This window comes from Symphodus melops (genome assembly GCF_947650265.1).
Source record: "Symphodus melops genome assembly, chromosome: 9".
NCBI lineage: Eukaryota > Metazoa > Chordata > Actinopteri > Labriformes > Labridae > Symphodus > Symphodus melops.
Genome location: NC_136699.1, coordinates 13,222,281 through 13,236,930, shown reverse-complemented (window position 1 = coordinate 13,236,930; position 14,650 = coordinate 13,222,281). Strand labels below are relative to the sequence as shown.

The following is a 14,650-nucleotide window of genomic DNA, read 5'->3' as shown; positions in this document are numbered from 1 at the left end:
GTGAGTGACAGCTGAAGGTGAGGAAGATCACCGTAATCCCACTGCCAGTAAAAACGAAATCTTTAGCACTGAAGCCAGAGGAAAACAGAGAAGCAGACGCACCCTTGTCTTCACCCTAAAAACTGAAAGAAAAACAGACAGCATATTCCCAAAACGGGGACTAGACTGCAGATTTACATGGTCCATTGATAAAATGTGTTGCAACTTTGAGAGAGTTTATACGAGGCCCTTTCATTTATAGACCCCGGTGTCCTTATATTACTGTCCAAAAATATAAACGTCACAAGCTGCTCAATAAAATCTCACCTTTTCGAAGTTCATTTGATACTTTTCAGTTGTTTTTGTCAGAAGGCCAATTTAAAAAGGTTTACATTATACATTTATCACTTTATCGCCCATGTTTCCATAGAGGCCTGCTGATATTGAGGGGGAAATAATTATTAATAATACTAATTATTTTCAAATTACTAATTTTATTTAGAGAAGGCACTGCATGATTAAATCTAAATCAAAAAAAAAAATAGCCTAAAAATGTGTTTTTATATAAAACGTAGCATTTTTTTTAAATGTCTTTTTAAAAAAAAAAAACTTTGCTGGACAAGTTCAAAGAGATTAAGAGAGAACCGGTGTGATTGTTTCCTCGAGTATTTGTGGGTCTCAGGGTTGCGGGTCCTCGTGGCCTGCAGGGTGCTGACCCAGCAGGACTCGCACTTTATTTAAATCCGGCAGATTAAAGATCAGACGGTTGCAGTCAGATTGCGTTCAGGAGGATGACAAGCGGAGAGAGACAGATATGAGTTGTGACAAGTCCCGTGGTCCTGCGGCTCTGTCAAAGCGGAGCTGCGATGCGTCAGTTCAGTGAATCACCCGCAACTGAGGAGGAGGATGGCGAAAGAAGGAGAGCCCGAGATGGAAAGGAGGGGAGGAAAAGGAGAAACGGGTTGAAAGAGAGAAGGAGGAGGAGGAGGTATAGCCTACAAAAAGGCTCCGCCGTCATTCAGTCTGTCATACGGACCACACGCACCAAGTCAGCGGACCGTCATCCATCCTCTCTAAAATAATATAATTACCTTAAACAAAATAATTCACCTTTTGTAGGATTAAAAGCGTCACCACCTGCGCTGTCTTTCGTCATCTCCAGAGTTGTAGGCTGCTTGGGAAGCAGAGTGTAATTAATGGAAAGTTTGCGATTCTTTTAGAGAGAGAGAGGAGACATCATCCTCGGTTTATTTCTGCTGATCAAATCAACCGGTGGATAAATGTGAGGGAGCGCACTGAAAGGAATAAAAGAATTTGGAGAAAATGAAAAATTCTGGAGGTGAGTAGCCTACTTTACAATGACGTTATAGCCTACTTTTTTTAAATAGTTTTATAATAGCAGACACTTTGCTGTCATGAAAAAGACAACATTCCTCTATGATACTATAATAGTGAGGATATTATTATTATCATGAAAATGATGTAATAAGTTGGGGAAGTCTTAAAAGTTGGTCCAAGTATGTTAATGTGAATGCTGTCTGATTTTAAATAATGTTTTTGAAATGTTAGTGCTAAAACAAACAAACAAAAAACTCTAATTAATGAAACACTAAAGCTCTTTTCTTTCAGTCTGTTTTGTAACAATGTAAAGATCGTATTGGATTTATTTCTGTTTAACACAATCTAAAATTAGTTGGAAGGTGGGTTGTGCAAATAATTGATTTGCATCAAATTATGTATGTTGGAGCTACAGCTGTGGTAGCACATGGGCAGAACTAAGCATTTTCAAAGGATCAGTATAGGTGATATATGTTTTTGAGATTTTCTATGAAAATTGGAAAGAAGGTCAGCAATTTATACACCAGGAGAAGAGGGAGGCGAAAAAAGTGTCTGTGTGTCTGTGTGAAAGAAAGAAAGAGGGGCGTGTGGGGGGCTCTTATTCACATAAAAAATGACAGGGGTTTGAGGGGGTCACAGGCAGCTAAAGCCCCTGTCTAGTTAGCTGTCACTGATATGAGAAAGTACATGATTCACGTTAGTCAGGGTGTGAGTAGACACACTTACACTCAAGCAGACACACACTACACACACTTTTCCCCCTGGGAAATCCTGTTGCGGCTGCTGCTCTGTGTCCAGGCAAGGAAGGAAAGGGAGGTGAAACAAATACGGGAAAAAAGTAAAATAAAGGACGTGTAAAGAAATGATATGTCACACAATAGATCATCCTCTCCTCCTGTCACCCTCGGATAATTCATAAGGATGGTCACTCACATGATACAACACTGCTGACCATCAGCAAATTGCTAAAAACTTTATAAGAACAATTAAAATAAAGGATTGCAGGAAAAACTTTCTGACGCTCAAATAATTAAGTGATTGGCTTTAAATAGTATAAATACACAACGTCATGTTTCCTGATGACTTTACCTTTACTGTGGAGTTAACCTGACTTTAGTCTTATCCATAAAAATGTGTACATAATGGTTACTACCACTATACTCCCATTATACGTAGGTAGTCCTAACTGTGTGACTGTGTAACTGAGGTCCTCATGAAGACACAAAATCATGATCACTCACACACATGCAATCATGCAAAAATGTATCTTCCTACTTTTGCACTTCTCTCTGTCTCCCTCTGTCCCTCATCAAATACACATGCACACATGGTGGCACGATACGCACCTACACACAGAAAGACACTACACACACACACACACACACACACACACACACACAGACAAGGCATGTTATTGCTGGGAGGGTTGAATTAGTGTCGGTGTGTTTCAGATAAAAGCGTTAGTGTGTGTTGGACCAGTGAGCTAAAACACACAACAGGAGGAAACAAAGGAAGAGTGAAGGACAGAGAGAGGGGGAGTGAGAGAGCAGGGGAAGTGTAAAAGAGAGTAAAATTGAACCTTTCACATCTTTTGATTTGCTCAGCGCCATCCTCAATTGTTCATGGTACATATATATACGCATGTCAGGAGGATGTGTAGAGGCGGGGGTTGTGTGTGTTGGGGTGAGTGAGCGAGTAAAGAGAGGTAGAGGTAGATAAAAGTAAACAGAGAAAGAGAGAGAGAAACTGGTGGTAGAGGGGTTAATGCAGTGCAGATTCACGATTGACAGAAGTTAGCAGCACCCAGAGGGAAAGAGAGAGAGAGAGACAGAGAAAGAGGGAAGGGGGAATGATATAAAATGAGTCGGTCACGCTTTGAACAGTTACACATGCTGTTTACATTTTTCCCAAATTAACATGGCCCCTCGCTTCAGAAAACTCTCCCCTGCTCTCTCCCCTCCACCAACTCCTTTTCCTCTCCCTTCTTCTTTTTCAAATCCCCTCTTCCTTCTCCACCTCCTCTCTGTCTTGATCCTTCAAGACCCTGAAATATCTCTCCTCAATCTCAGATCCAGATTAAGATTAATTACAGTAGTAATACCAAATTGCAAAAAAGGTTTTAACTGTAAAAAGTTCCACATAAAAAATGTTATTGAAGAAAAAGTACATCATCAGTATTAAAAACTATTATTATTATTATTATTATTATTATTATTATTATTATTATTATTATTATTATTATTATTATGTAGGAATGTATTGCTCTTGTTGCAATCAGAGTACATTCATCAGATCATGTGAAGCTGTACTACCATAACATTCACACTCAAAGAAACACAAATAAAAGTACAACCTACAATGTGGCAGCAAAGAACAAACAACTTCTAGCAACCAAACTACCAATTATCTTCACAATCCATTGATTAGTGAAGCTTTGGTCCAAAGAGTCAGAACATGAATAAATATTAGATTGTATCCAAGATTTTCATAAAACTCAAATATACAGAAACTTTATATTACTTTTTTTGTTCAACTTAAAGACTTTGAATAACATGTTTTAACTATCAAACAAGACCCTTACCCTGGCAAAGAATCATTTTTTCAGAGAAAATGTTAACCACAGTACATATAAATAGAGTCGGCTTTAACAATCCTAAAAAGAAGTATTCTCAGAAGGAGGGAAACTCAAAGGTGTCAGAGCTTTACATCAGTACATCACTCACTACTTATTCTCTCTTAAAGCAGATCAGATCAGCAGCACGTCATTGCCTTAATCTTGTTTAAGGTGTTTTTAAGAGAGAAAACACTGAGATGGAGAAGGGGTGGTGTTGAGAAGCACATTAAAAGCTAAGGGTCTGAAAAAAGAGGGGGCAGGGAATGAAAGATGTTGCGGGGAACCAGTGGAGCCAATTAGTGAAAGGAAGAGAGGGGAGCGGTAATTAGGGAGAGAAAGGAAGGAAACTTTAAAATGGAACTTTGAAATTTTCGGGAAGATTTAGGGAGAGAAGGGGGACAGATTAAGCGACAACGAAATTGAAACCAAACATGGCGATAAAGTCTGGAGCGACTGGAATCCACTGATTTAAAAAAAGACAGGGATGGACTGGCTTTATAAGGTGAAGAAGGGAGGCAGACATCAGTGTATGAAAGGGAGCTAAACAGGATATGGATTTTACGACTCGAAGAAATAGCTACACACAAAGTTTCTTTGCATAAACACAATTTTTATTGGATTTTTTTTTTTATGTGTGTTTTCTTTTACCATTGTTTTTGGGTCATTGATGTTGTTTGGCAACCCGAGTGTATGTCCAGTGCCAAGAGGATCAGTTTTAAGTTTGATCTGAACAAACTCCAGAAGAAGGGAATCTCATGGGAGGAGTGATGGGAAAAGTGTGTATGTGTTTGTTCTTTTGGTTTGTTTATGAGTATTTATTCAGTGTAAGGTCAGTGCATACATGGCTCTACGCTCCACTGCATAATCTGGATGTGTGTGCACATGTATGTGTGTTGAGTTAGAGAAGGAATGCACATTTGATTGAGTACAGATTGCACATAAATCTGGCCTTTAACTGTACAAAGACACACAACACTGACCTTGACCTTTGACTGTCAAACACCACAGCTTTTCCTCACCCTCACTCACCTCACCCACCCACCTGGCTGACCAGTGTGTGTCTCTGTCCGCTTCCACTGCTGTTGTGACATTATCATCTGTCTGATGATACGTGCATGTTTGTTTCCCTGGCATTATGCACAGGTGTGTTTATGTTTACTGTAGGCGTTATGACAGATGGAAAAACTGTCACCAGATACAGTTCAGGGGCAGAACAAAAACAAAAGCAAAAATGCAAATGGGAAAAAAAACCTCTCCCCTGAGGTTAACTCTGATAGGTCTTTTCTGTCATCAGTTCTGCCCCAGAGAGCCTGAAACTCTCCAACACATAAATGCAATGACAATTATAGTAACAAGCAAGTCAAGTTCAATTTCTGAGGTGACATCGAATGTAACACATGAAGTGTGTTGCAGTTGTGATCCTACTTACAGTATGACACCTAAAAGACAGACAGGGACACATTTTCAACAATGTTGCGGAAAACAAAACCTAAATGATGACTTGAACCTTTAACTACGTACTTCAATCACCTTTTCCATTTTTGATTCTTCAAGCAGTTTTGAAATTTACTCATGTTCTGAAGTGAATTGTTGCCAACGTTGCAGCCCCAACAAAAAAATGTTTGTTTCCAGATTATCAAACATCTTTCACAAAGCCAAGATAAGAAAAAAAAGCATGTAAAAACATGTTTTAATTAAGTTAGATTTATACTTTGTTGCATACTATTCAAAAGGAATTACAAAGATTTGGCTATAAATTATATAATATAATGACGTTGTTATTTTCTGATGTCAGTTATAGTCCTCTGGTGTTGCAGGGGAGTTCTTCAAAGTGCATTAATAATAACAGGATTTTTGCATCCCAAAAAGACACCGCAAATGAACCCTTTTCCCTAAAACCAAGCTTAATTAATGCTAGATCATATCAACATTTAACAATGAATACAATCAAAAGTATGCAACACAAATACAATGGTGGTCATTAAATCAAAGTTACAATGGAAATTACAAACATCTCATTTGGGCTAGATTTATAACATCTTCTACACACTGACGTTTCTTTCTGTTTAAGGCCTCTTTCAAGTGGTTTGAGCAATGGAGGGCAACCTCTTTTGGCAATGGAGCTAGTTTTTCCTGGACCAGACTGGAGAGATTAACTTGCAAATGGATTTCCCACAATACCAAATTCTGTTTTAGTGCTTGTTTAAAACCTCAAATGGTGGTATATGGTGGGAAAGATGAAATATTAGTCCTCTAGGATTGGAAGCGGTACATCGCCCACAAACACTGGGTCACTGGTTTACCAAAACACAGTCAGCAGTGTAAAATGTCAAGCATGTTACGAGACTATTCTTGCCTCTGAACAGAACCTAACGCTGCTAAATTCAACCCTGAACCCTGACCCTGAGATGGTACTTTATTCTAACTTTTACTCTAACCTAAGTGTATCTCAGAGGCTCTGGCGCCTGATCTTCGAGCTCTGTTCTGTATTTACAGATGGCAGCCAGGCTCACAGTGCCCTATCTTACTTTACATGAGCAGATAAACCATAGATAAAAATATGATCTGCTGTGAATAATGTAGCCATGCATGTGTGCATGTGTAACCCTAATAGGTATGAGAGCCAAAATGTAAAGAGTCCCATACACACAAGTGCACAGAGGCAGGTCATGGTCGGCCAACGTAGGGAACCCCTGTGTTGCTGTAATGCAATCCTCCCACTGAGAATGTTCTGGTTTCAACCCTGCCCTGCGGAGTGTGCTTCCACTGCCAGGTACACAGACACAGCCTCAAGCCTGGAGGGCTCCCCTTGAAGTTTGTCTATATGCCGACTTTCGCATAGTCACTCAATGTATTATTATATAACAACAACTCAGCTCTGGGTATAAGTTATCTCAGTTTACCCGTACTAAAGAGCAGTTGTTTTAAAGCCACAGCGCAGGATGCTTTCAGACATGTCAGCGCTCAATCAAAACAACAGGAGACTTTCACGTCTGGCAATCATCTCGGAGCATATGGCTGCACACAAAAGGAAACACTTTGAAACAGTTTGGGTAGATTTTTGCCAAAGGAGGACTTTTCTTTTTTGGGGTACCTATTTATTCCTCTTAATGGGATTCTTTTTTTTTTTGCACACTATTATATGTACACTACACACTTGTCCCTCATGGCTGTTTACTTTCAGAGTCAACAATGTTGCCTTGATTGCAGACTGTTTTGATGCTAATGGAGGATGTTTGATGGGAAGGGCCCGTGGCTTGATGAGCTCCAAATGTTCAGGCATCGCTGAAAGATGCTTATTGCTTCTGACAAGTGATGAGGCTTTTGCGGTCGAGGAGATCGGAGAAGGATTGGCTGACAGGGCTGTCCTATAGTTGACTGATTTCAAGGTGTGTGTGGGAGCGTGTGGGAGTTACCGGGCCAAACCACTGTGTTTTAGATAATAACCTGTGAGGGTGCTTTGATGTTGCCGAGAACTCAGGTAGAGGGATAATAGGTTCTAAAGGAGGTCAATCTGCTGAGCTTTTGTACAATTTTCGTCCACGTCACTCATTTTCACGTCATCTTTGACAAGCACACACTTTAATTTAAAACAGGTAGTTTCCTTATCTGTCGTTCAATCTCTCATCAAAAGCACAGCTTGTTTTATGGAAGCTTGAGCTTGTTAGGCTGTATTGTAACGTTTACTTGTCATGTCATCATTTTAGTGAATCAAAATAAAACAGGGAATCATTACTTTGGAATGTGTTTTAATGATTTGCTTTGTCTTTCATCTTCACATGACATGTTTGGCTAAGTCAAAGTGGAAGAAAAAAAATTCCAACACATTTTGCCACATTTCTCATCTGGAAACCATATTTTCCTTACCTTTTGTACACACAAATGTCTTGCTTACTGCAACTATAACACACTCTTATTTTAAATTTCAAAGCAGACCTTTCTTTTACATCAAGCTGTATATACTATAAATTATCATTATGTTGCAAACCCTGTGGAATTGTATACAATACGTCAAATGTAAGCAGTTCACTCAAAAAAGGTGTTGACTGTTTTAAGTCAGAACTTCTTTTCTTAGCACCACTGAAAACATGTAGAAGATAAATATTTAGCAAGTGATGAAGCGAATTGCCCAAAACACTTCTCCTATGGGGCCCGTCGCTGTCGATAGATGAAAGAATAAGAATAAGAGGCAATAGAGGCAAAGTAGGAGAGCTAATCGGGGTTAATTGGCTGCTGTTATTTTGACCTGAGGCAAAAAAGAGATGAGAGAGTTGAGCCAAGGGAGGGAGGGAAGAGGAAAGTTTGAGTGTGGTGCGACCTGTTAAAGGGGATTTAAATTGATGAAGCAATGGGAATTGCCGGAGGTGAGTCAGAAAAAGACAGAGAAAGACAGAAAGCTGTCACGGAGATACACATTGTGCAATACATATTTCACCTGTTAAATGGTGAAGTATGTTTTTCCCATATTTACAAGCATGAGCCACTGATGCCAACTGTGGGTATCAGAAGGATGAAAAAGGATCAAAAAAGGAGGACGGACGGCAGATAGGTAAAAAAAGAAATTTCTAGAGGAGGGTGAAGGAAGTGCTGGGAGAGATAAAAAGCAAAGGAAGAGACTGTGAAAATACTGAAAGCATGGGGTGAAGAGAAAAGAGTGAACATGACGTTCCTTAATACTGAAAACCATCTTTCAGCTTCAATTTTCTCAGTTTGAAACCAGAAACGCAGCCACTAAAAGGGTTGCATTGTTAGAACTGCATCCTCTCTCTGTCCTTCTCTCACACAGACTCCCAAACACACAGTCCCAAAGTCATTCTACACGCCACACTGAAGTGAAATTAATCTACTGTACATGTACAAGAACTGCAACAAACATTCTCAAAAACACTCACACTGTAATAAAAAACACCCACACAAAGACTGTGGAATCTAAACAACTAGTCCACATACAACTTATTCAAACACATTAATGTTTATGATTGTGCAGAGAGACACATGCCTTTGTTTTTGGGGATGTCAGTCAGGAATGAACGTGTGTGTGTGTGTGTGTGTGTGTGTGTGTGTGTGTGTGTGTGTGTGTGTGTGTGTGTGTGTGTGTAAGCTGCTGTTTGCCTGACAAGCCGTTGCATTGAGCATAGGAGCCATTAGTCTGAGTGTCTGAGGTTATTAAGAAAGGCTTTATTTGAAGCCAGAGTAAATATATCACAGCAAGAAAACTCCTAAAATTAGATAAGAATTGATAAAACTTTTTTAGGCAATGTCTGATGTCTATTGATTGAAAATAAGGAAACAGACAAAACCACAAGTACAGAGTACTATAAAAAAAAATCCTATTAACGTTGACTGAGGAAGTAGCAAAGCTTTGAAACTTATGCGCGAGGATTTTTTAAGTTCTCAAAATGTCTTTGGTTAAATAACCACAAAAATGTCTGAGAAAATGAGGGCTGAGATCAATTTCTCCTCATTGTTATGATAGTAAATATCTCTGCAGAGAGCCTTCATTATCACCTGGACACCCTTGAATGACTTGTTTTTAAAGTAACATCACACAATGTCTGTCTTAGTTTTAACCTTTTTTTATTATTATCTTGCCATCAGTCCATCAACACCAGCTCTTCTTGCTGTTGGCAGCTGCCATGGCAACAGCTTTGGATCCTTCTCACAACCTTGCCAGTGAGAGGAGCTCGATAGAAAGCACGTATGAGCTTACCAAATACCTGGAGTATCAGCTGAAGGAAATCAAGGACATTTATGTGAGTAATTGTGGTTTGTTTCAGGACTTACTGTCTTGTACTTTACTCATTTGGTGGTGAAGAGCTCTCTTCTGAACTAATGTAATCAAAACATTTAATTAATTTCCATAAAAGCAGCTTTAACTATTGTCAAAGGCAAGTTATTATTACCTGAATTGTGTTGCTCTTCAACTGCTGCAGTGGGAACATAATCAAAAGACTTGCAAATGGGCTCATATTGCTTGCTATTTTACTAAGAACATACAAAATTCAATTTATTCTGATAAGAAATGCCAATATTGTTTTGCTCAACCATCTAGAGGATTAGGGTAGTTTTGCCATTCTCTAATGTTTACTGGTAACATTGTACTCACCATGTTAAGTTCCTGGAGAGTGGTGAGAGCGGTGACGGTCAATATACGAACATCAATTCAAAAAGCCAATTAAGTGGTGAAATAAGTGGATTGATTACAACCTGTTTGACAACTGATTCTTAGAAAAATTGTTATTCTGTGATTGGCTAAATGATGACTGTCCATAATAAACACGAATGAATGTTCTCACCCTTCTCATTCTCATTTAACTCCTCCAGCTGACCTACCTGGGCCCGCCATTTAATGAGAAAGACTTCTCTCCTCCACGTCCCAACAGCACAGCTCTGGCCCTGCCAAGTGCAGCTACCCGCCTTGAGCTGTGGCACGGACTTGAAAACCAGGCCCGGCTCGCACAGAACCAGAAGGCCTACTCTGTTCTGCTGGCTGCTGTCAGGGAACTTGCCCGTTCTACCCTCTGCCCCTCCCTCAAGACCTCCCTTCTGCACTTCTGCACAGGCCTGGATGGCTTGCTGGGCTCAATATCTGCACTGATGACTACCCTAGGTTACTCACTACCCCCATCATCAGTGAACATCAGAAGTAACGTTGGGCAGCTGCAGTACAGTCACAGGGGGATAGGGGGTGTCCGACCTGCTCCACTCATGAGCCAGAGCCTTTACAAGTCCAGAGCAGGGAAGAGGACTGAGTCTGGTCAGCGACTCAACGAAAGAAGAAGTGGGACAAGGGTGGTCAGGGGTGAGAGGGAGGATGGCATGGACCTGATGGAAAAAAAGAGAGGGAAAGAGGGGAGGAGAGCATCAGCAGGAGCAAGGAATGGTGGAGTGAGGGAGAAGGGAAGAGGAGAAAGAGGTAGCAGAGTGAGGAGGGAGGCGTCTGAGAAAGCAAAATGGCCTGAAGAGAGAGTTTATGAGGAAGAAGACCTGGATCGTGAGGGAGAGGTGGAGAGATGGGATACAAGAAGAAGGTTGTTGAGTATCAGTGAGGATGGCCAGGAGAAGGAAAGGCTGACTGAACAAGGAGAAGAGGTCTTTATTAATGGTAAAGAAGGCCCCACATTCCTTCAGCAGCCAACCACCCAAACAAACAATGACAATCAGTACAGCTATAAGTTGAACTCACTCCATCCGGACACAATGAGAGAAGAAGACAGATTTATTGTAAACAAAATAAGAGAATTAACAATGGACGAAGAACGGCAAACTGTAATGGAGGCTATCGCCTCCTTGTCATCTATCCATCATCAGCGTCGGACTCCCCGTTCCCTCCTCTCCCCCACCCTCCATCCTCCTCTGTCCACCCTATCGCTTCTCTACCAGTTCGGAGTGGGTGAGGAGCACACGCTCCTCTCTCAACCCGTCCCTCTATCTCTACAGAGGGGCACCTCCCTCCTTTCGCCTCCTCTGACTCCACTCCTTTCTTCCTCCTCATCTTCACTGCTGTCGGTGCGGCCAACAATGAACGACTTTGCGAGAAAGGTGGAAGGATTTTGGATTTTGCGAGAGCTGCAAAGTTGGCTGTGGCGGTCGGCGAAAGACTTTAACCGCCTTAAGAAGAGACTTCGAGGTTGACAGACAACAAACAGACATGTTAAGAAAGAATATTGAAAATGTATTGTAAAAATACAATTTACCTTTTTCTGGGAGAAACCATGAACTCTGCAATGCTAGGGGTGAGAAGCTCAAATATTGTTTAAACTTCTGTATTTCATGTGTAATTCACTTTAAGTTGCATTGACAAATCTAATTATTAAACAGCTTTTCTATTGAACAGCAAATTTATTCCAAAATTTCAGAGCAAAATCTGGTCATATTTAAAGTTAATGCAGCAAAACCCATTAGTTATAGTCAGACAACTGCTAAAATTAGCACATAGCATCTTTAGCATCCGTACAAAGTCATTTGACAGGATATGGTTGCTACTCCCTTGTTAGTGTAACACCATACATACCTACATCTCTAGCTAACCTAATGTTGCCTGGAAATGTGTTTCGTAGCCTCTGTTATGTTGGCTCGAAATATATTTCCTGGCTTACGTAATGTTGTATCGAGATAAGAAATGTTTCCCTGCTAGCATGTTGCTAGAGTTAGCATTCAGACACTTCTAAAGTCCCCTTTCCACACAGCAGCCCGGTATGGATCAGTAGTTTGGTTTGGTTTGGTTCAGTAAAGCCCGATCCTGTTAAGGTTTCCATAGCCAATTGTGCCATATTTGGTAGGTGGCGTGTAATTACATAATTACAGTGTACGTAATAGCGTCACATGAGAGCAGCTAATCGGTAACAGATACCCCTCTAATAAATTCAACAAAGGAGAAAAACGAAATACAGTAAACAAACTCAACAATGGAAGACATCCAGCAGTTCATCTACTTTGTCATTGGGATGTGGCTCTTTATTACAAAACACAATCAAGCTTTGTTTCAGAGAACGCTGTTTGGGCCGCGAGGAGAAATACAGTCGAATAAACAATTGACTGTGTATTTAAACATGGCGGGGTTGTGTTTGTCGCTGTCGCCGGAAAGGAACAATTCTTTCAACCAATCAACGGACTGCAGTATTTAGCCCTACCTTTTAAGTTAAGATCGATGTGCTTGGCACCCCAACGTAAGGTTCTCAAAAAGTAGGACGGTATAGCCTACCGCTCTTTCCTGCTTTTAGACGAACCAAACTGAACCTCTTGGTGGAAACAGGGCTTTAACTGGCATGTTGCTAGCTAACAAGTGTCTGAATGTCTACCTTAGTTATTGTCAAATATATTTTGTTTTCCATGTTGTGTTTTATTTTTAATCTAAAAGCATTGACATGTCTTTTCTTTTTTTTTAATGTTTGTTTTTGGGCTTTTCGTGCTTTTATTGTAGCAATAGGACTGTGAGTTGGAAATCAAGGACAGAAATAGGTGGGAATGACATACAGGAAAGGAGGATTGTCATATGCTATAGGCCTATCCCACATTTCTGTAAGGAACAACTTGCTTTACGGCAGTATTACTCTATAACTGCATTTGAACTTTCCACCCTGAATGTGATGTCACAGGAACAAGGCCGCTGTTAGGGTGCGGTAAAATGAAATCAATTTTGTGTTTTGACTGACAAAAGCACTTGCATGGTTAACAAATTCATTCATACTCTACTGGAATACATGAATGAAGGACTATTTGGCAGGTCACCAGAAGTGTTAATGGAATAAAACACACACAATGGGGAACATAACAGCTCATTCAGCAAGATTTTGAGACAGGGCCGAGTTACCGGACTTCACAGCTCATAGATCAACAGAATCACCACTGTAGGTGGTTATACACACACACACCACAGACACACACGTGGTCAGACAGAATGACAGGCATGGAGACAGACAGTGTAGCCATTGAGTGAACGCTAGTTCAGTGACCACAGATGTGTGAATCAGAAAACATTCATTTTCTCTAAAGGAAGGGACGATTTTTCTGAATGGTCAAAAGACAAAAGAAGTTGAGGAAATAGCTGGAGGGATGAGGTCGAGGACTAGACAAGAAGAGGAAGATGCAGAGCAGGCATGAGTCAGGGAATGAGTGCGGGGAATAGCGGGCAGAGGGGTACTGCTGAGTAATCAGAAGTCAATCAGTCAGTTACAGTAACTCAGTAACAACAGGGCTACACATCCTGACAGACACATGCCCACACATACCGTTATTGGGAGTTTTAAACTATTCACCTTAATTCATATATTTTTTTCTTTTGAACTGTTTTATAATGAAATAAGTCTGGGACATGAGTTTGCTTTCTTCTCTCTGACAGCTATACTGCTGTTGTACAATAAATGTAAAGATGGAGCCATCAGGGAGTAAGATTATCTTTGGACTGAGTTTGGTAACTCACAAAATATCAGGACTTGTTTGACCATTAATCCAGCAGGTCACTGAGTTAAACTTAGCAGCTTCTGTTAAGTCATCTCTTTCATCGAGCTGTCAGAGGGAAAGAAAGGGGAGATATCTGACAATTTAAGCCATGGTGACTTTTTCGTGCTGTTCATGACATGAAATCCAGTCCCTTTTTCCCTTTTGCAATACATAGATGGCTTAATCTTTTTTTTTTTAATGATAAAACCATTGTTTTTCTCAATGTATTGTGCCTTACATGATGGGGCTAAGGGGTTTTGATCATATTTGTATAATATTTATTGAACACAATGTTTATTTATTTTCTACTGTTTGAAAATACTGTCTAGTGACTCATGAGAGAATAAATACTTGCTTTTGTACAGAGCTTGGTGTAATTGGTCATTTAGGAGTCCATTGGGAGGAAAGACAAAAAAGAAATGCATATGGGATTTGTGTCTGTAATGGTTTAAGTTTTATAGGACTGGTTTCGGGTGATTGGCAGAAGGGGAGAGGAGTTTGGGGTCGAGGCGTTTTCTGGAAAACAAAGGCCATCTTACATTCATGACAAAAAATAGAACGGGACAGAGGCGGGGTATGAGAGAGTTTTTATTTGTCTGTCCGGGTGAAAATTTACGATCTCTTTCTTTCCTTTCATCTTTCTCTCTTCCCTCCTCCCACTTTCTTTTCTTTCTCTTCTCATCACATTATCTCACGAAGCTCCTCTTCCCCCTAAAACATCCCTCTGACCTGTGACAGTGAGGGATTTACATGAGCACAAACAGGCACAGGTACAAA

The 14,650-nt window shown here is 40.4% G+C and overlaps 1 protein-coding gene across 1 annotated transcript; it reads left to right on the top strand.

The window, feature by feature from the left end:
- The first annotated feature begins 634 nt into the window (after positions 1 to 634).
- On the top strand, positions 635 to 12,774 carry clcf1 (cardiotrophin-like cytokine factor 1). Its single transcript, XM_079352931.1, has 3 exons — positions 635 to 1,318; positions 9,530 to 9,684; positions 10,256 to 12,774. Exons 1-3 carry the CDS (start codon positions 1,303 to 1,305, stop codon positions 11,564 to 11,566), a joined length of 1,482 nt encoding a protein of 493 aa, XP_079209057.1. The 5' UTR covers positions 635 to 1,302; the 3' UTR covers positions 11,567 to 12,774.
- The last annotated feature ends 1,876 nt before the right edge of the window (positions 12,775 to 14,650 follow it).

What these genes read in the sequence shown, in the direction of transcription:
- clcf1 (XM_079352931.1), top strand. An exon ending in AGGAAATCAAGGACATTTAT is followed by an intron (nt 9,685 to 10,255) that starts GTGAGTAATTGT and finishes TAACTCCTCCAG; the next exon opens with CTGACCTACCTGGGCCCGCC.